Source organism: Cajanus cajan, chromosome 5 (assembly GCF_000230855.2).
Source record: "Cajanus cajan strain Asha chromosome 5, NIPB_CcT2T_4, whole genome shotgun sequence".
Classification (NCBI taxonomy): Eukaryota; Viridiplantae; Streptophyta; class Magnoliopsida; order Fabales; family Fabaceae; genus Cajanus; species Cajanus cajan.
The window spans coordinates 71,166,577-71,191,362 of NC_138521.1; the positions used below are offsets into that span (position 1 = coordinate 71,166,577).

The 24,786-nt window shown below is 29.9% G+C and overlaps 1 protein-coding gene and 1 long non-coding RNA gene across 2 annotated transcripts; one reads left to right on the forward strand and one right to left on the reverse strand.

The window, feature by feature from the left end:
- Positions 1 to 10,133: 10,133 nt before the first annotated feature.
- On the forward strand, positions 10,134 to 19,108 carry LOC109808438 (alpha/beta-Hydrolases superfamily protein). The gene is made up of 9 exons (XM_020371441.3): positions 10,134 to 10,536; positions 10,846 to 10,922; positions 12,680 to 12,785; positions 13,928 to 14,020; positions 14,138 to 14,203; positions 15,935 to 16,080; positions 17,653 to 17,761; positions 18,547 to 18,611; positions 18,714 to 19,108. The coding sequence occupies exons 1-9, from the start codon at positions 10,309 to 10,311 to the stop codon at positions 18,859 to 18,861; spliced, it is 1,038 nt and encodes a 345-aa protein (XP_020227030.1). The 5' UTR covers positions 10,134 to 10,308; the 3' UTR covers positions 18,862 to 19,108.
- LOC145958453 (uncharacterized) lies at positions 18,946 to 20,303 on the reverse strand. The gene is made up of 2 exons (XR_014434267.1): positions 19,825 to 20,303; positions 18,946 to 19,716 (listed from the first exon to the last, which is right to left on the reverse strand). It is a non-coding gene; the product is annotated as an uncharacterized LOC145958453 (long non-coding RNA).
- Positions 20,304 to 24,786: the final 4,483 nt, after the last annotated feature.

The window sequence follows — 24,786 nt, forward strand, 5'->3', positions numbered from 1 at the left end:
GTGTTATATATAGTATATGCTAGGGGTCTGAGGATCACTATATATATTATCGGCCAAAAGCAAAGTAGTGTTGAATGGCAATCATGGGCAATGATAAAGTCAATTATATTATGGGATATCATAAATCTGGTTAAAATTTAGTAGTTGATATTATAACCACAAAGTATGAACCCGTGCGAAAACCCATTATAAATATGATATAATAATGAAAGACTTTTAATAGGGCATAAACACGTTAATGTATATATTATTGAAGTGTTGTTTCGTGATATTTGAGCCACTTTCTTTCGAGTTTTGATTCCTAACGACCCCACAAATGTTCAGTGCATTCGTCCTCCATTTTAATTTGTAGCTGCTGTATGCGTGTCTGTTTATGTTCTATATAATTAAAATATTCAAACATATAATAGTTATATGCTACTTAGACATAGTAGCAGAAGCTGGTTTAAGCATATATAATATAAGACAGAAGTGATGGGGAAGAGGATATTTGTGCTTGAAAGCCATTTCCGGGTGCCAGTATGAGCAGATTCCGGAGTCTATCGCCTAGTTGTCCGGTTTTGTGCTGCAATTAATAATCTTGCTAGACTATGACTAATAATTTAAACGAATTAATCTTCCGGTGTTCCATGTGTACTTTTATATATATTTATGTCCTTGTCAACGCTATGATCATGTGTTAAGGAATAGGTGTTATTCATATAATTTGTTAGTCGTTGAATGCCTTATATGCAGATGAATATAGCTTGCCAAAAGGTCGTGTGGTATCAGCCACAATTTTTTTCTTCGACAAATTAAGAATAGACTCAGACAACTTTACATTATGTATCTCTATATTTTATTTAATAAAAATGTTTAATTTTTTTAATATTTAATAAATAATTAGTGTTGTATTTTATCTTTAAATTTAAAGGTCTTATCTTTGATATACTAAAGTAAAAACACTTGCTAATATAAAAAATATTAATAATAAATTTTAGATTAAAATATTTACAAATAAATTATTATGTATCATCAATATTAAAGTTTTTTTTTTATCATTTTTATCGTCATCATTATTATTGCATGTAATCTCTACATTATTATTGTAATTGTCACTATTATTATCATTATCATAACTAATATCAATAGTTATAACAATAATGATGGTAGTAATTAATGCAATAATTGCGATATTGTGGTTGTTATAGTGGTGGTGTCGTGAAGATATATAAGTAGCAATGATTGCCATAATGATAAAGAGTAATAACAACGATAAAAAATGAAATACAATGATAATAATATGTGATAACTTTATTATTTGAATTTTTTAATTTAAATTCTCTATTTTAATATATATTTATTATTATTTATTTTTATATTAACAAGTATTCTTATTTAAGTTTTTCACTATACATATATACCACTACAAGAAATGTTACATATAGTGACATACAAAAAGTGTCACTATAAGTACAATATATGTAGGTATATGTCTATTTGACATATAGCTACACACAATTTTAGTGTTAATTTTGAATGAGATTTAACAACATATTTTGTGTGTCATTATAGTTTATAGCCACACCTTTTAATAATATATCAACATATATTGTAGTTATTGTGTGGGTAAAAGTAATTTTTAATGACATGTATAATGTCACTATAGGGTGTGTGTCATTATATGACAATTTTGTTGTAGTATATATTAAAATTTAATATTAACAACTCCTTAATTTTTAATTTTTTTATTAAATTTCTTAAACTTAAAAAAAGTATAATTACATTGTTTATATTTTAAAAAAATTATAATTGAATTTCAGTCATTTGTAATCATCATAAATTGATGATTTTAGAGCGAGTTTAAATCACTATAAACTGCAAGACCTAATTATAAAAGTTGTAAAATATCAAATATCCAATCACAACTTTTTGTTTAGTTCAACAATTTAGTTGTAAATTTCCAAAACATTTAGTGACCTAATAGTGTATGAAACCTAGTTAAAAACATTATGATTATAATACAACTTAAAAAAAAAACCAATATTGCCGTTAAATATCTTATGCTATAACTCTCAGCAACATCATAACTTATGTGCGGAAATTAAAGTCGCAAATTCCAATATTCCATGTAACGTGAGTTTTGAGGATATAGTTGCAACTTGCAACGGTCTCTATCTTATTTGACTTGTGTTTGGGTTGACCAGCAGATTCTTATGATATATAAAATTAGTTTATCTTTTAGTCTGTGTAACAATTTCGATAAATGGGTTGGCCAATGAACCAAAGATAAAATAGAATGCGAAAATTTTCGATATATTCTCTTTAACCTGTATATAAATTATAATATTTTTATTGAATAATACTATTTTTAGAAGTTATTTTTAACTATTCGATGAAAGCAGTTTTAGATATAAATTATAAAACACAATTTAAATAACGACTTTCTCATTATCCATCTCATATTTATAAAATTTTATGCAATGTATGAGATATTTGTCAATGCTAATTACAAAATACTATTTTTTTTAATGTATACAACAAAATTGTTTCCAAAAATACTATCTAATCATTAATATAATAGAAACTGTGTATGGGTAACAACAATATTCAAATAAAGAATTTGAGTCAAACCTAATTATTTCCACCTTGAATATTTGCATTTTATCAACCACAAACACTCTTCAAATCTCCAAAATCTTCGAATCCATATGCTAGATCTCCACCATCTTTCAAATCTCAATCAAAATCATCATACAAATCTTCAAATCAATTCTTCGTGCTTATATATATTACCATTATAAGTAACAAATTGACTTGTATATTAAAAGTCTTCCTCAACACACATTTGTGCCAACACTAGAAAGACTATATGTATTGACCAGAGATCCCACTCACAATAGTGTACTATCACAAAATTTCCTAAATTAGAGTTATATAACCTGTTGTTTAGGGATACATTATCCCTTTTTCACATTTGTACTCATATAACTAATAGGAATGGGGGAGTCAAATTAACAATCACAAATAAAATGTAACGTGATTCAACTGAACATACCTTATCAACGATCGGATTATAAATTAGAAGTGACTAATTTCACTATTAATTAACAACATTATATGTAATATAACTTTTGAATAGAGAAAAAAATGCAAAAGTTTGTTGTGACTAATTTCAATGTGAACCAATTCTGTATCAGCTTCACAAATATTTTATATTTGACTTAAGTCTTTTTCTTGTATAGTGGAGATGAATATTTCACTACTAGAAAAATGTCATTTTCTTGCAAATTATTTTTAAAAAATATTTTGTAGAAATTTTTTGCAAATTTTTTTGCAATAATAATTTCATAAATTTTTTTTACGAATTTATTTGCGAAAAATAATTTACAGATATTTCTTACAAATTTTTTTATGAAAAATAATTTACGATAAATTTTTGCAAATTTTGCTACAATTTTAATGATCATAGAAATTTTTTTTCCATGGTAAAAAATTGTAGAAAAAATTGTAAAAATTTTATTTTTTTCTTGCAGATTTTCTTGAAAAAATAAATTTGTAACTAATGTTTATTAAATGGTAGAAAAATTTTGCAAGTAACTTTTCCTACAGATTTTCCTGCCAATTTTAACCCGTAGAAAAAAAAACAAAAAAGATATTTAAATTTATAAATTTAATATTTTAAAAAAACTTCAAAAATAAAATAATTAAAGAGTATGTAATTTGGGGCAACACTTATCTTACAAGTTGATTTGTATGATTGAGTGTTAGACTTATAATCTATAATCTTACACTACAAGAAAACGATGAATAAGCGGCGGAAAATAAGCGTCGGCTAATAGCAGACGCAAATAGTGTCGAAAAAGCCGACGCTATTTTAAGATGTAGCGTCGACTTTTCCGACGCTAAACTTAAAATAAATTTACATTAAATATTTTAAGTTTAGCATCAAAAAAGCCGACGCTATATTTTTCGACACTAATTTAAATTTAAATTTAAATTTAAAGAATAGCGTCGGAAAAGCCTACGCTATATTTAAATAATATACGTGCTTTGTGTCACGGATCGAGTCCCAGGAATGTTAAAAATATGAACAGATAAATGATAAGCGAGAAAAAAGAAGATAAAGAAAAAAAATAAAAGATTTTGTGTCAACATATAGTGTTGGCTTAACCGACAATAAAAAATTAAAATAAATAAATTTGTTAGTGACGGCTTAGCCGACACAAAAAAATTGTGTCAACTTATTTAGCGTCGACCAAAAATCAACGAATAACCGACAATATTACGTCGGCTTTTATGATTTAGAGTCGTCTTTTGGCCGATTCTAAATTAAAACATTCTTATAGTGTTAGAATTTAAAAGATTATGTATCACATGTTGGTGGCGTGAAAACAAATGCTTCGGATGAATTCATTGTGAGCATTTGAATGTTGAATAATTATTGATAGAATTTATAGTAATTGTTTTATTTTTTTTTTAAATATTTCTGTAGAATTTCTTGTGAAAAATTCGTAGGAAAGTTTGTTGCGAATTTTTTCGCAATAAATTTTTTTACAAATTTTAAAATTCGCAAAAACATATTATCCACGAAGGTATTACCTGCAAATAAAATTTCATAAAAAAATTTGTAAGAACAACATTTCCTGCAATTCTAGTAGTGTTTCTGTGTAATGAAACTATGCAGTACTCCATTTTGAATTATATATATATATATATATATATATATATATATATATATATATATATATATATATATATATATATTGGTGGAGAAATAAGTGTTCTAATGATTATAATTTCTCTATGTACGTATTTTAATTTAGGATTGACCTAATACATTGTTAAATCTAAAATAAATCTTAATAATAATATTTTTAAAATTAATAATAATATTTTTAATAAAAATTATAAATTATAAAAATAATTATGTTATATTATTTTTTTAAAAAAATGGAATTTTGAGAATGAATTTTTAAGAATAAAAAAAGTAATTTTTAAATTGTAAGTCTTGAAAAATTATATAAATATTAATGCGAAATAATTTTTTTTTAAGGAGATCCAAAAATAAGAATCTTATTAGCCTTATGTTTGAACCAATACTTACGTATTCTCAACAATTTGTTAAAGAAACATCTAAGAAAAAGAAAAATGGGTCAATCACAACGATTTTGACATGATATGTGATATTAGTTTAAAAGAGCTATACCTTGTTCTCACTGTCTAAAGATAACAATTGCTTGACAAATTGAACTTGAACACTATAAAACTTTCCTATATATAGTGGAGAATGAGATGGAAATTTTCCTGTGACAAAGGTAAAACACTTATAAGATTTTCCCATATATAGTGGAAAATGAGATTAAATTTTTTATGTGAAAGAGGTGTGACACTCTGGTTTGAACTATAGATATGGTGATCATGATTTCTCTTCATTTAGGAGCATAAACTTGTCCAATTAGGAGTAATATGTCCAAAACAAGCGGCTCCAAGTAACACAAAACCTTAACATATATAATATATTCTCTCTTTGGTCTCAAACATAAATAAATTAAAAATAAACAATTATATATATTAATCTAAAATATAAACAAATTTCAAGTAATTTCACTTATTTTTTAATAAGATTATTATCAAAACATTTATTTATTTATTTGAAATTTTATTTTTAATAACTTTTTTTTTTTAATTTTGAAATTAAATTTAATAAAAGAATTTAAAAATAAGTTATTTTTAAATGAGATTAATAAAAATTAAATAATAACTAATTGTGTTTTAGTTGGCATGAATTAATATTTTCCCCTTATATTTGATAGCTAAGTAGGGTTGGTCATTATGATGTCATCATTAATTAGCTGAGGAAAACCCTTCTTGATGTGGTAGGGAATAAGGGGTCAGTTATTATTACTGAAAATGTTGCCTCTGTGCATGCTTGACGTAGTTCTAATTCTATATGCTTGCTTTGTACGATAATCGAAAAAAGCATTTGTCACTTCAGAATGTTCTTTTTACACAAGGTCGACGAGAAACGATTATAATATATATATATATCATATATTATTATTTTACAAAGATATAGTAAAGTTTAGATTATTTTGTACAAATAATATTTCACTCTGAAACAACAATGATTCTTATTATACATTGGCCTTTTTCCTATCTTATTTTCAGCCCCCCAATTTCCTTTCCAACATCATAAATTATTTTATTATTTTTTGGTTTTTCTATTTTTTCTGTATTTTCACCTCGATCCACTCAAAATGTGGTGGATGAATCCTGGAATGAGGTAGGTCTCTCTGTCTGTCTATGGTGTTTTCTTAAATCGGGTACGACCATAGCGAGGGATTTAATAACATGAATTGGGTGCATGTGCGGGCCATAAGTATAGGTGACACCTATACTCTGACCAACTTACATATAACCAATAAAATGTATATATGCATATGAATGATATTCATTTTTAAGGGAGCTAGCGGCTGAACTACCCTCCACCACCAAGTCGTTTCATCTTTATTCTCTTATATATATATTAATTAAGGCCACGACCCATAAAATTAATATTCAATATAATGTATGTTAACGAGGACAATCACAAACTTAATAGTCGCATTTCATGTTTGTCTAGCTATATGTATAAAACCTGAAAGTAGGTTAGGATTAATTAGCTTTAAGTTTCATCATTATCTGAGTTTCAGGAAGACTTGTCTCCTTCATCATTACTTAGCCTTTTGGTGAACAAGTTTGGCTGACATAGCTTCAACCGGTCACATATGCAAATGTCATTTTGTACCCTCTTGGTGTTGAGTTGAGAGTCACACCATAATCCCTTTATCTATATGCTTTTGAGATAAGAGAGCATATGTATCCTCTTGCTATTGAGTCGAAAGAAAATTTAAACTCATTTTTACATATTTGTTACATCTTATTATTGGATATTACATATCATCTTAATATTTGATCGAACATGTTATCCTACATATTCGTTATGTCTTATATTTAGATGTTATGAATTTTTTTGACATCTAATCAAGTAAATTACATTTATTTATACTCATCAAAATTATTATTTATCTTTAAATAATATTGATTTAATTAACCTCAATCAGAAATCATATATGATATAAAATATGAGTTATTCATAATTATGATTGAATACTAAAATATAATTTAATTATTAAGTGAATTTTCATAAAATTATGACATTTTTGAGTTTCATAAAGACTTATGTTTAGGTATATAAAATCTTTATTCTAGAGTAAATAATAACAGATAACACATTTGAGTGCTTCTATATATTTGAAGCTTCGATTTATCATCTTCTTATATTTATATATACCAGAATTAGTCGGCAATTATACTTAGTGGCAAGAGAAGTGTACTCCTAGCATTACTTTCTTAATTTGAATGGTTGATATCCGCAGTTAGATAATTCAATCTTAAACAAGCTTTAGTACGATTAAAATTAATTAACCAATAGTCGACCGAGAAGCATGTTTGATAATACTTAAATTTAAAGAAATGATTGTTTATTTCTAAATTTTCTTCAAGAAATTAATAAAGCTAAATTGATTGTTTCTTTACAATAAGCTGAATTAAATATATACATTTTAAGTTAAATAATTCTCCAAAATCAATGCATCAGTAACGAGTGGTGCAAATGTAATTTTTTTTTGAATTTTCACATCACTCGCCACCCTAGCTTACTAGATGTGCCTCGGGTGCCTGAGGGTAAATTAAGATGCTCCCTATTTCATTTCTTTCGTTATTATATATAGTTTTAGAAAAATAAATTATACCCTCTATTATATGGGTATTATTTTATTTCATTTATTTAAATATACAATAATGAAAGAAATGTAGAGAGAAGAAATGGAGAGATATGAGAGAAATAAATATAGATATAACAAATATATAAATATAATAAGAAAGAGATAAAGAAAAAATGATACGAATGTTAATGAGTTGTTTGGAGTTACATATAAATATAAGTCTTTATTAATCATTACTCAAAATGTATATACGTAGAATTTATATCATTTAAAAAAGAATGTTATGGTAAGGGTATGCTTTAGAATTGTTTTTTTAGAAAACATAAATCACACATTTTCAAAAGTTTTCTCAAGAAGAAGATATAAATAAAAATTCTTACTGGTGTTGTGACTCGTGTAATATGAACAGAATTGTATTGCTATAATTCAAAAATATAAAAAATAATGAACAGTTTTCTATTAAAATTACAAAAATGATTATAATCTTTCATTATTTAATTTATCAACAGAATATTATATATATAATGTTAGACCATACAATATTAATCGAATTAAATCCATAATATATATATATTAAAAGGAAGTTGACAGAAGTTTATAAAAAGAGATATAAATAGATTGTGTTTTATAATTTTTTTTAAGAAAGTAATAAAAACAAACAATTATTTCTTTAAAGTTTAAACTAAACAGTTGCAAAAATCAAAGTGCTATTCATGACGAATAGAAAAATATTTAAGCATGAGCCCTTATGAACTGTTACCGGCCAATTACTTAAAGTTGGGGATTCAAACAGTACTGTAGTGAGGTAGGTTAAAGGGAAGTGGTGTGGTGGGGATCAAATTTGAGTGTGAGAATGTTTGACTTCCTTTTTTTTCTTCTTCTTGTTCGAGATATCGTGCATATGATTCGACCGTTTACTTAGGGTTCAGGGATATAAGTTTTTCAAAGACCAAAAATGCAGGTAAACGTGTTAGGCTTTCACTCTTGATGATGGGTAGAGGAAAAAGATGTCATTGCTTTCATAAGCATTGAAATTGAAATAAAGTAAGTTGCAGGACTTAACCATATATACTTCCTTCATTTCAAAATAGCCATATATATTATATATGGCAAGACTGATCTTAATTTTGTTGTTAATTAAAGTCAAGATCGAATTAGATTACATTTGCGTATATTTGATCTATTTTTCAACACCATGAGATATCGAAATTCAAAACTAGACTTAGCAGCTTGGACGTGGCTGTGTAACAGTAACACGTTCTGTCTGTTTCCAGCATATATACAAAACTTCTTTCCCGGTTACGAGGGGACAGTGTTGTTCCTTGTTTGCCTCTCCCATTGCACTTACTCAGCTATCGTTTCAAAGCCGGCCAAAGTCCTTTCACTCATTTTTACGTACTTCAATTCTAATGATATATATATATAATTTAGGTTTCTATAGTCATTAACCAGTATTTAAACACTTTTTAAGAAAGCCTTATGAGTCGGCTTAATTAGTTCCCACTAAGTTTTGTTTTAATTTTATCTTACCACACTTACACACATAGAAAAGAAAACCACATTATAAGTCATTTATCGCTTGAACACATAGTGAAGAATTAGAGGAAGAGAGAGCAACATGAAAATATAACAAGTCATTGTATGGTTAAAAAAGAAAATAAATTAAAATGAAGCAGGAGAAAGGTGAAAGTAATATACCACTATTGATTATTTTTAGTTTCAAACAATGAGAATAAAGATAAATTAATTGTATTTTCATCATTATTAATGAGCGATTCAGCAACTAATTCAATCATTGGTGGAAGAATGTCGAGGACTCGAGGCCTTTTTGAAGTCGTTAGAGGGCTAGTATGATCTTCAACAACGATACAATAATTGTATCATATAAGCCCAAGCCATAATTCACCTTATCCATTAATCAGACATTGGTATTGAGTGAAAATTTTGGCTTGAAAAAATTAGAAGATATTTTTTTATAAAAAAAATTATAAATAAATTAATGTTTTTGGTCCTTAAAAATAAATCGTCGTCTTTTAATTATTTTTTTTAGAAATGTGCCATATAGTATTTTTATTTTCAGAAACAAGAAATTAAAAGATGAGGATTGTTTTTATGGATAAAAATAGCATATTATACATTTTTATAATTGAATAAAAATAATTATTTTTAGTGAGTAAAACTAAATATTATATTATTTGGAGAGGAAAAAAAAATTAACGAAAAATAAAGCTTCATATTTTTTATGTGACAGCCCAGATCCTGGAGGCTGGACGGCTGGTTGGCTCTTAAGAGATGTGTTTCATTCCAAGTCCAGCCCAATAGAGCCCAATAAAGCCCATTTTAATCATTTATTACTATTTTGTAAGATAACAGCATATCCGCGAGATTTAATTGCACGCGCGTGAGAGGCACGCGGTTGCGAGGCGGTGACGGTTGTGAATTCTGATGAGTGGTAACCGGTGACCTGCTTTGTGATGCGGAAGGATTCTCTTCCGTCTTGGTTCACGAATCCCGAGCCCAACACTGTGTGACCAGTTATAATCTAGACGGACCCACCAACATGGCAATGAAACCTTCTCTCACTTCTTCTAAATCCTTAACGTCTTCCTCTTCCTCTTCCTCTTCTTCCTCCTGGTTCTCCGGAATCGTTCGTTCCGGTCGTTCCAACAGTTTGAAAATGTCCAATAACTCCGCCGTTGTCGCTGCCGTCGCCGACAACGCCGGTCCCGTCGTCCGCAAAAATCAATTCCGAGGGGTTCTTTTCAAGTACGGTCCCAATCCTATTCAGGTCCGTTACCTTGTTGCTTTCTTAATTCTTAATTTCTTAATGTATATAAATCTGATTTAATTTACTTGCGGATGATTCTGATTTTGAAGTTCGAACTCGTGTTCTGTTCAGTAGTGGTAATACCGCACCTACTCTTCTACATTGTCTTCGACCTTCGAGATCTCTGATTTTTCAAAATAGAATGTCACCATGCTTTTTCTCTGTTGTGTTATTTTGTTTGGTGAATCTCGCTGCTGTGTTGCCACAACTCAGTCTCTGTCGTTGTCTCGTATTTTCTAAGCTTTGTGATAGGTTTTTTCTTATTTGCAGGTTGCATTTAAGACTGGGGATTACAAGCGGCAAGTCATTTTTATTGGCGGATTGACCGATGGTTTTCTTGCTACTTCGTACGTTTCAAACTGCACCATTTCTTCCAAGCAATTATGCCTTTCGTCTTTTCAATAAGAATGAGTTTTGAATTTCTGACTGGCCAAAAGCTGCCACGCCATGGCGGTCATGGCACCACCATTTAACAACACTGCTATACTGATAATTTCTTTAATTAAATGCAATCCAAATTAATTTGTTTTTACTATATGCCATAGATGTCAACAGGGGCAACAGTGATTTTTTCAAGCTTACCAATTCTTAGGATAGAGAGGAAAAAATTGTGGAAACCCTTCAAAACATTTTCAAGCATTTGAATATATAGTTATAGAAATTATTATGTTCCCAAACATTAGAAGAAATACAAAATTGCCCACTCCAATACATTTGGTTCATTAAAGGTGTCATAGAATATTACATGCTTTTGAGTAGAATTGTTCAGGAAATGTTCTTACCGATGTTGGTCTAGATGATTGTGGTCTGCTTCCCAGCCCTCCAATGCATTCAAATTGTTTATTTGATTGCTCTGTCATTCTTTGGTTTTCTTTGGAAGCAGAATAGTATGTGGTTTTCTCATATCCAATGTCTTTAAAACCAAATTCCCCTCTTCTTAGGGTTGAAAGATAATATGTAATGTGCTTATAAAAGTTTAGTGATTGCTTTGGCTTTCTTTGCTTAAACCATTTCTATTGTTTCTAAATGTTTGATGATGACTTGATTGAGTTTAGGGTGCGTTTGGACAATAAGCTCCTATAAAATGAGAGCTTATTCACAAGTTTGGCTGTTAAACTTACTCAAATAAACTAAAATATTCTCTTCCAGTTGCCCCCTAAATACAAGAGATAAAAATGTTGAATAAATTAAAATGCTGGTTTTTAGTCATGCAAAAGAAGTGCTTGTAAAACATATTATTTATTATTTTCCTTCTGCCATTTCTTAATTTGTTTTCTCTCACTATAGTAACTTCAGAAATAGAAATTTGATAATAGCTACTCACTAGTTAATTACTTTATATATCAACTGCTCTAGACTTGTGTTGGGGGTGGGGTAAGTGATCCATAATCTTACTGAAAATCCTCAAAGAGATTGGTAGTTAACTCTAGCCTTGTATGAAGTTGTATATTTTGTTCTAATATAAACTTTTCAAAATAAAATAAAATAAAATAAAAATTTCTATACCTATTTTAATGAAGTTTTATTAAATAAAAAATTAATTTGAATGCAATTGTTTCTTTTGTAAATCTAGTTTGTGTGAAATTATTACAAACAAGCCTTATCCATTATGTGAGATTTGCTACATGCTATTGGGTTGAGGTTCAATTGAAGATCAAATCCTCAGATTGTGCGACATTCTATGAAAAAATCAATTGAGTATGATCTTTTTATATCATTACAAATAGCAAAAGTACTTTCTATCTTAAAAGTATAAAAGTGTTGAGTATTTTTTTTTTATAATTATAAATTGACATCTTTAAAGAACAAAGTGAGATACTTTAAATAAATGTAATTCTTTGTAAATTTCCAAGTTTAGTATTTTAACTTTTGTAGGGACAACTTTTAACAACCAATTCGTATTCCAGTAATTGGTGACAACTTATTTATAAATTGATGTATGATTTTCATTTTTTATTTGAAGATAAATTTGCTAGAAGGTTGGTATAGTTGTAAGTTTATTTAATAATATAAATTCTGTACTGGTCCCTGTTTTTTAAGCTTCACCTCTAGATGCGAACCTTAGAATAGTTCCTAATTGACATCCGTTTTCTTCATCTTGTAGATACTTGGAACCTCTGGCAATTGCTCTGGACCGTGAGAATTGGTCATTAGTTCAATTTCTTATGTCATCTTCTTATAGTGGATATGGCACCTCCAGCTTGCAACAAGTAATAATCAATTAAATTTTTAATTTCCATTGATTCTGTTGCTGTGAAGTGTTATAACACATTCTATTGAATAGATATATGCTTATCAATTTTACATAATGTGCTCAAAATTATGGATTTACTTTATATAACTTGAAAATATTAAGAGTAAGCCACCATATAATGCCCCTAACATAGTGTTTGGTTAGAGGGGAGGGGAGGAATTTTTATAAACTTTTCTTGTTTGGTTTAATTTTTTGGAAGGGAGGAAAATGGAGAGGAGCAAAACTCTTTCTCATCTAATTTTAGTTCCCCTCCAATATTGGGGGAATTTGGTGGCGAAGAGAAGGGGTTTCAAAGCATTTTTAGTAGTATCCAAAGTATCCTTATTTGTGTTTTAAAATTCAAAATAATAAGGGTATAAAGGTAAATTGGTTTTTAAAATTTCTCTCCTCTTTGTTAATCAAACAAGAAAAGAGCTAACTACCCGACTCTCTATTAAAATCTCTCTCCTTCCCTCTTTTGAACCAAATAGATCCTAACACACAAGAGAATAACTTATTTTAATTTAGCAGTGGAATTCCTCTTCCTTTGTTGAAGTGAACTTAGTGTTTGCAAAAGCATCTCTTCTTACAGTGAGCAATATAAATAAAATATTAGTCTTGGTGTTCAGTGTTTACCATTGGTTTCTTGTGGTAGAGAACTCTGTTGGTTTAGAAAACCAAAAGACAACATTATGAACTTTTTCTTCAGATATTTAGAAGTAATTGATTCCGCTGTTAAATTAGTGTGACCTTTGGCATTAGCTCAACCAAGAACCAACAGTGTCTTCATAATCTAGTTATTTTGTTAAGTATGGTAAACTAAGCATCCTAATTCTGAAGAGTCTGGGACCTTTGAATTAGTGACTTCAACCTTGAGCTACTTATATTTGAAATATATATATATATATATATATATATATATATATATATATATATATATATATATATACACACACACTACTTCCCTTTTTTGGTTATTCTCAAGCTTTAATATGTTAAACAATGTTATATGTTCATTCTTATGTTTTACTGAAAGGTGCAATGTTAATATTTCTATATAATTGACAAAGATAGTTATCTTGATTCTAAGTTTGAAATTACTTATTGAATACATTGAAGGATGCTAAGGAGCTGGATCTGCTAATTAATTATTTAATTAACAAAGAAGACTCTGAAGGTGTGGCATTACTTGGGCATAGTACTGGCTGTCAGGTTATATGTTATTTCGTTCAAGTCCTGAGCCATACTATACTTCCATTTCCCTTCGTGCCACCATGAATCATTATGAAAGTTAAATAATATTTTCTTCTGTTTGGACATATTATCTAGGATATTGTGCATTACATGCGCACAAATTATGCTTGCTCTCGAGCTGTTCGTGCTGCCATCTTTCAGGTACTTTCTGCATCAGTTAGGAACTTCCTTCTATAAATTTCTTTCATCTGCCTGTCTTCTGTAAAATGGTACACCTATTTTAATGCATTGTAATTATGCCACTTAGATGAATAGCCTTCTACTATTAGGGGTCTTATTCTTCAAATAGTCCTGTTTTCACATGAGACTGGCCCAATTCAACTGATTTAAGTTGCTATTTTAACACGCATTAGGCCAAAAGGATATTTTAAGATGGGTTTGAGTCATTCAACAGTATTTTTAGCCTACAATCAGGCTGGATGACATTGTCTTCCCTTTGAAGTAACTTTCCATTTCCTCCTAAAATCTTTAGAATATTTATATAAACACGAATCACATGTTTTTAAAGATGAATTATATTTTTGTAAATTGTTTTCATACTAACAGAAATCTTCCATAGCCACCTGAAATCCAGTTTGCATTAAGTAACAAATGCAAGTGGATTGTTGTGAAGAAGACACATTTTTTATGTTTTAACATGGTATGACAGACATATAGTTAGTTGTATTAAATGTGAATGTAAATGGCCGCTTTAGTGATAATAAAACCTATATTAAATTATTATTAAGAAACCAATATAAACAGTCACAAACACTTTTATGTTTATTCTCTTCAGCTAAATGTTGTTTCATTACTACTGAATTTTTACCATTCACCTGTATTGTTGATGAACTGATAACTTCATTTTCCCCCCTCAATTTGTATTGTATATATATAATGTATTTTAGTGCATACATGTATGGTGCTACCAACTTTTTCATTCATTTGCATATTGCATTTAAGCATGAATCTGAATAGTGAAAATCTGATCAGTCTAATAATATTATAATAATTAGAATGTCAAGAACCAGCTATAGAAATATGTGTATGATGCTGCCAGCTTTCTCATTCATATGCATGTTAGCATGATTCTGAAAACTGGTACAGTCCTGGTCTAATAATAAACATAAAGTTAAAAACTAGTTCTAGAGCTGGTAATTTAGTCAACATGCTCGAACCAAACTTTGGGTTAGAGGTTGAATTGGTGCAAATTTTATTTTATCTCCTTTACTCAAGTGGTGAAGTTGAGAATCTAACCTGCGTTGGTGGTTGGGGGGGGGGGGGAGAGGTTTCAACATTTGTAGTTATTATGTGGACTCTCCTACATGCTTTGAGAAGTTCACCAAGGCAATTTCAAATGCAGAATAGGAAATACCATTGTTTTTTTATTAAATATAAATACAAGTATAACATGCAATGTTTAAATACATTGCATTATAGTGCAAGTGCAAGAAATATGTCGTTAATTACATGCTGATGAGTTTTAGCAATTCTTTTGTTTTAATTTATTATTTCCCTTGAATGATAACCTTGTAGAATTTCTAATACTAATGATATTGAGATTAAAAAAAGTGGTGTGTGTGTGTGTGTGTTGATTTGACCATGGTCATACCATTATACTGAGAATTAGTCTCTTCAGTATAATGATCACTCTGATTTTCAGAACCATGTATTTTAAGTGTGGTTCATTTGCCCCTATTCATGTACATATCACAGTTTTATATGGCCTGTATAATTTTAAATTTTGATGTCTAAGGATTGAAATGTTGGATTTTGGTGTTACCCAGCAAAAAAAATGGATCTTTTGTTTGATCAATATCAATGTAAGATGTCATGCTATTACATTTGTTCTCTCACTGAATGTGTAATTTCTATGTCTATTTAATTGTTCAGGCTCCAGTCAGTGATAGGGAATATCAAGCTACCCTCCCTCACACAGCTTCTATGATTGACTTGGCTGCTAAGATGATAAGTGAAGGCCGAGGTTTAGAGTTGATGCCAAGGGAAGCAGATCCTCTTGCCCCAATAACTGCCTATAGGTGAGTGTACAGAAATATTGTAGGAGCTGCACAAATATTGAGACAAGCCTGGATATCAATCATTTGGTTCAACTGTACAATTAATCCATTGATTCCAAAGATGCATTGTTTGGAAACTAAGTTGTTATTCAGTTGTAAAATAATCTTCCTTTGCTCTCCAATTATCAGGCCAAAGTTAACTCTTAGATTGGCATGGTCTATAACACATAATCTTCCTCCATGGTTGAACTTGCATCTAGTGGTTCCAGTGATGGCAGTGAGCTGATCAGACTTGTCAAAATTCATAGTTTTATATCCATTGAACTGTTACACTTCTGGTTCTTAATCCAGCAATAGATTGGTTGCTCCCTTCGGGGTTCCTTCCCTGTGCTGTGCTGCTGTCAAAAGTGGGTAATTACCATTGTTGCTTAAGGACAAGCCTCTGCATCCCCACCTTCCAGCAAATCCCCTCCATGTTATCCTTGACATGCTTGATCAAATGGGGATGAACCTCTTCTTGAACGAGTTCCTGATTTATAACCTCATCCTCCAACTTGATGCCTTGTTTGTGCATTCACTTCCCAAGCAGCTGCTTGACCTCTTGTATTTGATTTCCATTAGTTGAGACCCATGTTTGTTGGCCACCTACATCAGAATTTCCACTGAATGCTCCGAGTCTCCAACTCTTCCACTCGTGACTCCATCTACCCCAATCTTGACCTGGCAGGTCAGATGTGATTGTTTAGAATCCAGAAGAACCCTAACTAAATTCTGGATTTCAGAAATATAAAGGAGAAAAATAGAGAAAGAAAGAGAAATGATATTTTTTAATCTTTATTGAATAGAATTACAAACAAAGAACAAAAGAGATAATTATCCTTCAATGGGTATCCCTTTTCTACCGAGCTGATGCTCAGTTCCCGAATGATAACAAGCCAGAATGCCTACTTCTTCTACCCTCTCCCATTTAAGCTAATTTCATGCCCTATTATATAACTTTAGCCATCTAATTATACTATTTGATCGTATCAATGTCAATTGCAATAAGCAACAAGTTTTGTTTATGACATTGAGATTCCTCTAATGCCGTATTTATGACAGTCTTCCAAATAAGTCTATTTAGAATCTGTTTGAATACAAACTTACAAGCACTTTTGAGAATTTATCTATTGAAATATACTTTTTATTTCCAGTAGAGAAGTTTTCAAAAGTGTTTCTAACTTGTATCCAAATAGGTTTTCACGAATGTGTTATGTGTTATACTGTATATTCGTAAAAGGTTTCAAGTTGTCTGATATTGATTTTGAGCTAGGCTATACCAGATGTTTCAACTTGTCACACCTATTAAGTAATTTCTGTTTTCAAAGACAAAATTTACTTCGTTATGTCTCCTTCTCCCTTCTTAATTACCTTTCTATGTCTCCTTCTCCCTTCTTAATTACCTTTCTCTCCTTAATGTAGCAATACCACGTACTACGTGTTGATGCATGAGAAATATTTACTGTTTGCAAAAGTTGATATTGATTATACTGCAAAAAAGTCTTTGTTGTCTCATGCTATTGTTCCCTTCCTAAAAAGCAATTAATTTTGCAGATATCACTCCCTTTGTTCATATAATGGCGATGATGACATGTTCAGTTCTGACCTGAGTGATGACCAATTGAGGATGAGACTTGGGCATATGTCTAGCACACATTCTCAGGTAAGCATATATCTAAACATAATTTTTTGTTCTCTTTTTTCTGTACAACATTTGGGATAAATAAAACATTGGCTAATTTTGAAAATCGATAGAGGGATATATTGAGAGGAAAATAGAGAGAAATTCTATTGATTACATCTCATTTACACTGAATACACTGATGCCTCTTTATAGGCTACAGAGTCAGAAACTAGAATCCCTAACTAACAGTTTATTCAAGTAATCTATGACATTTAGCTAACTGATGTGCTATGCTATATACTCTAACAGCTGAAGTCATTTTGCTTCAATATGCTAGTCATAAATAAGAGCAGAAGTTTCCTTTCTTCTTTTTGATTTCCGTAGAAGGTATATGGCATTTTTCTTTTGAAATGTAAATTGAAAACTTAAGGAGGCATGAATTAAAAGCTAAAATGCTACCTCGGTTGGCTCAGGTGATTGGGAAGCTGTGTAGAGGTTATAACTAAGTTTATATCATGCTAGTGACTCTCAATTACTGAAAAAAAGAAGGCTTAATTTTATCACTGTCAAATTATCAACGGTAGCACTTAATATTAGCCTGAATGGTGCTAAGCAATAGTGTCAATTATGTTGACTTCGTTCGTAGTGAAATGATGATGCTACCTTTTCATACTTTAAAATGTAAGTACTCCCACATGATAAAGGTAAGTATTATTCTAATAGAGACAAGGACAAAAGATCTGAGATATAACTATTATTCTTAAAAGGAAAAAAATTGGTGAGGAAGAAGTTTGTCATCATGGTATGCCTTGGTCTTTTGGCAGATTATATTTTCAATGGCTGACGAATATGTGCCAGACTATGTTGATAAGAAAGCTCTGGTTGAGCGGTAAAATCTTTAGTCCTATCTGGTGTCTGTTTTATTTTTATGTAAATTTGAAAGGATTGAGATATATTTGATTTCCACGGGGTACATTTTGAATGCATGCAGGTTATGCAGAGCGATGGGAGGAGCGGAGAAAGTGGAGATCGAATATGGAAATCACTCTCTCTCTAACAGAGTTGAAGAAGCTGTTGAGGCTATTATTGACTTTTTAAGAAGAGAGGGACCCAAGGGCTGGGACGATCCATGGAGTTGATGTGGGTGTCTATCAATTTTCAATTCCTTCTTTTGTTGTTATTATAGTTTTGATTCCCTTTTTTCAATCTTTCATTTGTCTCCCATATTTTTTTTTTCGGGTGGAGGGGTTTGATTCGAATTTGTTGGGGTTGTTATTTGCAGCCTTAGTTTTTGTTGATATAACATATGTTAATATTTAATGTCTTGAGAAAAATAGCGTATCTGTTTTTTGAATTGATTAATTTTAACCCAAGGAAATTTTGCTACGTTTGAGTCATCCCCGATGTTTCCGGTCATGTGCATTGTTGCTTTCTCTGGCTGATAGGGCTGTCAGGATGAGTTTGTGTGATTTAATCATGTGGCATAAAGACCCGTGTTTTAGTTACAAGTTTTCCTGCAGAAATAGTCTCCCAACTACAAGATCGGCATGAGAATTAATTAATTCTTTCCGACAATTTTACAATAGTATTCTCTGTCCCCCGCCAAAAGAAAAAAACAATAAAAAACGGGGATCAGAATCGCGGTCACATGTACATTTTACCTCTACATGCCGTTAACTTCTGGACTACGGTGGTGTGAAGTATCAAGTACTTACCGTAAAATGATTTGTGAAGGTTTGGTAGAGTTGGTAAAGACTAAGCATCTTTCAAGGAGGTAGCTATTAACTTGGAAACCAAACCAACCTTGGTGACGGTAACTAAGTCTTTCAGTCAATAATTTTCATTTTTAGCTTGAAAGAGCTGCATGCACTTGACAATAGTGTTGTCTCCTGTCCCGTCTTATCTTCTCTCGTTCCCACATCCAGCTCCAGCTGTTTCCACCCAAATATGCATTAATGCATAACTGCTAGGCACATGACACCGCTAGGCTCTATCTGAAAAATTGAAAATACATTTGCAACCGTTTGAGACAATACAGTCAATCTTTCTGGTTTTATTTAAAAATTTAATTACGAAATTAATTAAAATATATTCTGTTTTACCTGAATTAGTGTATTAATCCCATACTGTAAGAGCGTCTCCACACTTCTTAGGAATTTTTAGCAATCATTCACAGCACTATCAACACCTGTCTGATTCCATAAATCCTGAAAGGTTGAGTGCTTTTGAGGGTAACGTTGTGAGGATGCAACTTTGAATTTTCTTCGTATCCATCACTGATTAAAAGCTTTTACCCCTGAATAAAAGTGATGAGTTATATCGTCGAAGTGGTACACATGTTATTATATATAGCAAGACAAATTTCTTGCTAGTAAAATATTTTCGTAATTCTTCGCAATAAAATGTTCCATGGCTTTTCTGTTCAAATAAATAAATGACGTAGGTGGCATTGGTGTGCATCAAAGGTCAAGACTCGAGAGATGTGGAACCAGCTGTTTGCAAATGGAAAGTGATGAGATGTCTGTTTGTAAAAAGGAAGTTCCATGGAAAAAAAGTGATGTTTGTTATTTATATTAATTAATATAAACAGACCGAATTGAAAATCAACTTATGAGAAGCGGTGTGGGCATGTGCGGATGCCAAATATTATTCCAAATATTATAGGGCTATGTTCCACTGTTGTAGAGGTGAGAGACTCAAGTTTGTCGTATTGAAGAAAATACACCTCTTCTCATTCAGTCATTCACATGAATATGATAGCACATGAATGCAATCTGTAGATCTAATGACTTTCTTGGCCTCACTGAACTAAGATAATCATTTAAGTGACAGATTTTGATCGACTATTTGGTGCTGTGGTTGGTCATGAACTCGATCTCATTGGACTAAATCTTGATGGAACTCTCGACGATGCATCCATCCATTTCTTCAAAGATGGAAAATTTTTAAAAATTAGATTAGAAAAAAATGATAATATTAAAAAATAATTGCCATTCACATGTTATTATGTATGTCAAATTTATTAATTTTTATAATAACTATCTTAAAAGATATGCTATTGTTTTTTAATTGATTGCATAAATTTTGTGAGTAGAAATTCGATTCTTTAGATTATGAAATTTTCGCTACTTCTTAGGACGAGGGAAAGTTTGCATGCAGTTAAGCAAAATTTCATACATTTTAAACAAATAATCCTTTTAAACTGCCGATTTATGCATTGACATTTGACAATGATTACGGTAATAGCGTATTAGTTTTCATAATTACGTTTTAAGAAATAAGACCTATTTGTGTAGGGACTGCAAACTCCAATTTTAGTGTCTATCTCCATTTATATATTTAAATTTAATATCTAATTTTGTTAAATTAAACATGTGTTTTCTTTGATGTGCCCTTTTTTTCATAAACCAACTAAACTAGAATGTTAGTTTAATAATAAAAAATAATTGTAGAAATCAAATAAAACGAAGATTACTAATTAAAAATACATTTGCCTCAATTTAAAAATATTTTAATTTATTATTGTATAACATAACAGATAGAATAGTTTAATTAAATTCTAGTTCAACATAATAAAATAATTAATTACAAATAAATGTATCCCCAACCATTAACGCTAATTGCTACTACACAAATATTAGGTATCTTTAGCTCTCATAATCATAAATAAATAAATAAATAAATAAGAGAAAAAATAAAATAAATAAATAAATAAATAATATAAAAAAAAGGTGTCTTTAGCTAACGTGAAGTGATCCTATAAAAGGTTGACAGACCTTTGAGTAAGAACAGGAACGGATGGTAGAAAGGAGGGATAACGATGTGCCTTAACCCTTTCATCCTTTATTTTTTTATAATAATATACAAGTATTATTTTTTATTAAAAATTGTAGTATCAAATTTATCAACTTATTCATAAAAGTAAAATATTTAATTTAACCTCTTTATTAAAAAAAATAGAAAGATGAAGAAAAAATTAGATGAAAGTGAGATAAAAAGGAAAATATACATGGGGCGAGTATTTTCCTTTAATGAGAAGAAATTTCCAACAGAATCTAAACACAAACAACCGTACTTTGTCCAGTGATAATTTTCACGAAAATGTCTCTGAAATTTTAATGAAGCGCTACTATACCACTTTCTGTGTGATGTTCTGGCGACTGGCGGGAATCAACACAACACAACACAAGCTATATTATTCCATTATTATTACTGTATTGCTTTTAGGTTCGAAAAATAAATAAAAATTGTTTGTGGTTTTGCGTGGGACAAGTGGATGGTGCGAAAAGAAAATGGTCATTGGTCGATGCTTCATTATTTGAGCGATATTGAGATGACGGAAGTGCCCCCATCATTTCTTAATATACCATGTGTCGGTGCAACGCCACTCTCTCATTTCTTAACTTTATATAAACCGTTTAATAGGTCATAAACTAAAATTCATTTTTTTTATAATTTAAAATCGACCGAACACTTATGATATGTTTGGATGGGAAATTTATATAGGGTAATTCATTTATTTGAAGAATTTTAAATTCTTTGAGGTGAAATGCTTTGTTTAGATGAGGAATTTACAAAGAATTTGAAATTCAAGCATTTGTGAAATTCCTTCAAGTAGTAGAATTTCAAATTCTCTCAAAAATGGGAGAATTTGAAATTCCTCATATTTGTTTTCTTATTTCACCTATATATTTTATCTTATCTCTTCATTCTTTTAATTATTGGATATTCAAAAATATTTTTAAAATTATTAAATATTATCTAATATTAATTTTTAAAATTTTTAAATATTTAAAAATGGATTAATATTTATTTTTATAAAATTTAATTTTAAAATCTCAACATATAAATATGTTTTTAAAAACAATTTTATTATGGTGAAATCAAATTATCATATTCAACCTAACAATTTAAAATTTAAAAAATTTGAATTGACTCATCCAAACAAAATATTTTAAGAATGACAGAAATTGAATTCAAAGTAATTCAAATACCAAGAATTTAAAATTTCTTAAATTTGTAAAAATCCTCATCCAAACACACCATTAGAGTCTTCTTTCTTTTGTCATCGGTGGAAAAAAAAATTATAAGTGAACCAAGTGAATTGTAATATAAACTTTTCTTTAGTACGAATTCTTGAATTGGCGATAGATACTTAAAATATATTTTTGTAATTTTTAATATTTTAACTAAAATTTATAATAAAAGTATTTACAGTTAAATATAAATATTTTGTTTTACATTTTTAATATTAAATTTATAAGAAAATAATAATATAAATAAATGAAAAGTTAAGAAATATTACTAAAAGAAATTATTGGGGTTGCACTTCACCTATTTTATTCTTATGCTTTCCTAAGAGTATTTATATATAATTTTTATTATTTAATATATTATTGAATTCTTTAAAGTTATTTTAAATCAATTTTTGGCCTTTAGAAATTTTTAAGATTTTAATTTAAAGATCATGATCGTCGAAATCCATACTACATGAAAAATACACAAAGGTAGATTTAAAAAATATACTAGTATAGGAAGGAATATCTATACTATTATTTGGTATGTAAATCAACCAAAAATACATCTCATGGTTTATAACATTCACTAAACAACCCAATGCTAACATGTTTGAGAACTACATACCAAGACATATCATACAATAATATATCCATCCATTACATAGGAACACATCAATCAACAACATATCATATGCAAATTCGAAAACTAATGGATCATCACGCATTCACATACAGGAATCTCTTAATACACTTGAATAGTCTAAATGGCTTGATCCTATCGAACCAATTCTATCACTTTCATATCAAAATATGTCTGCTCGATTATAGCTAAAATGGGATACAAATCCTTAATTTTTGATTTGTTGGGTGTCATCATTTACATTGGGAAAGTTTGGTTCCACTGTCAAGAATACTATAATTAGGTATAAGCATACTACGACCTTGATATACATTACCAAGTTACGTGTGGAGTTAACCCACTAACTATTCGCAAGGAATCACACAACCTTTTCAATAATCAATTAAGGATTGTAACCCTTGACTTCATATTTTACTCCACGTTGATTAAGGACCTAGAGAAAACTTAAAAAATCCACTCCAAAAGTTTCACACGTATTAAAGAAAGTTTTTTAATAATTGGCATCCCAAAACACCAAAACATGTACCTATATGGGATCTTTAACTTTCTAAACAACACTTTCTCCTCAAGTCCTAACTCAACCAACATGTTTTAATGCTCACAACATTCTTAGCATCAACACCTAAACTATGAATGAGAATAGGTCAGAGCTTAAATAAGGGTCTATGCTCAACTATTTATTCAAAAATATCATACCAATGTTTACTCAACACTCCAAGTCTCCAACCATGCAATTCATAGCATATCAATCACACAAAGCATATCAATATTCATCACCATTTCAACTATACAAATATAACATACAAATGCTTACTATCATCATTCTACATACAACATATTCATCATCATTTAGCTATAAAATAACTCTAACAACAAGTTTTCATAACACAATTCATTCATTAAGTAAGCAACCACCTCAACTAGAAATTTCTTTTTGAAAATATTTGCTAAGTTTCCATGTTGAGAGTGGAATCTCATGTTAAGTGACAAACTTCCATATAGTTATGTAAAAGTTTTACATTTTTCCACACCGAGCACAAGGCTCATGCTTAGCCCTAACCTTCTTGAGGCACTTCCACCCCTCGTGCTAAGTGTGAAAACTCACACTTAACCTCAAACTTCTAGAGGGATTCTCCAATCTCCATGATAAGCGTGAGTTCACGCTTAGCGTCACAAACTCAAAAAGTTATGCATTTCATGAATAACAAACCTAACAATTATGAACCCTATCAAATCTATAAATTCCTCTCACCTAACTTGTAGTTCATGCTTCCAACTCAATATTTCTCATTTATTAGCAACATATAAGTTAGATTTTGAAGAAAATTAAACATGTAATCATAGCAAAACAATTAGATCATCAAATATTTTCTCTTTCACCAAGAACACCAAGTTCTTCCAATCCA

What these genes read in the sequence shown, in the direction of transcription:
- LOC109808438 (XM_020371441.3), top strand. Translation starts at nt 10,309, where the DNA reads ATGGCAATGAAACCTTCTCTCACTTCTTCTAAATCCTTAACGTCTTCC. An exon ending in GGCATAGTACTGGCTGTCAG is followed by an intron (nt 14,021 to 14,137) that starts GTTATATGTTAT and finishes CATATTATCTAG; the next exon opens with GATATTGTGCATTACATGCG. An exon ending in TGTCTAGCACACATTCTCAG is followed by an intron (nt 17,762 to 18,546) that starts GTAAGCATATAT and finishes GTCTTTTGGCAG; the next exon opens with ATTATATTTTCAATGGCTGA.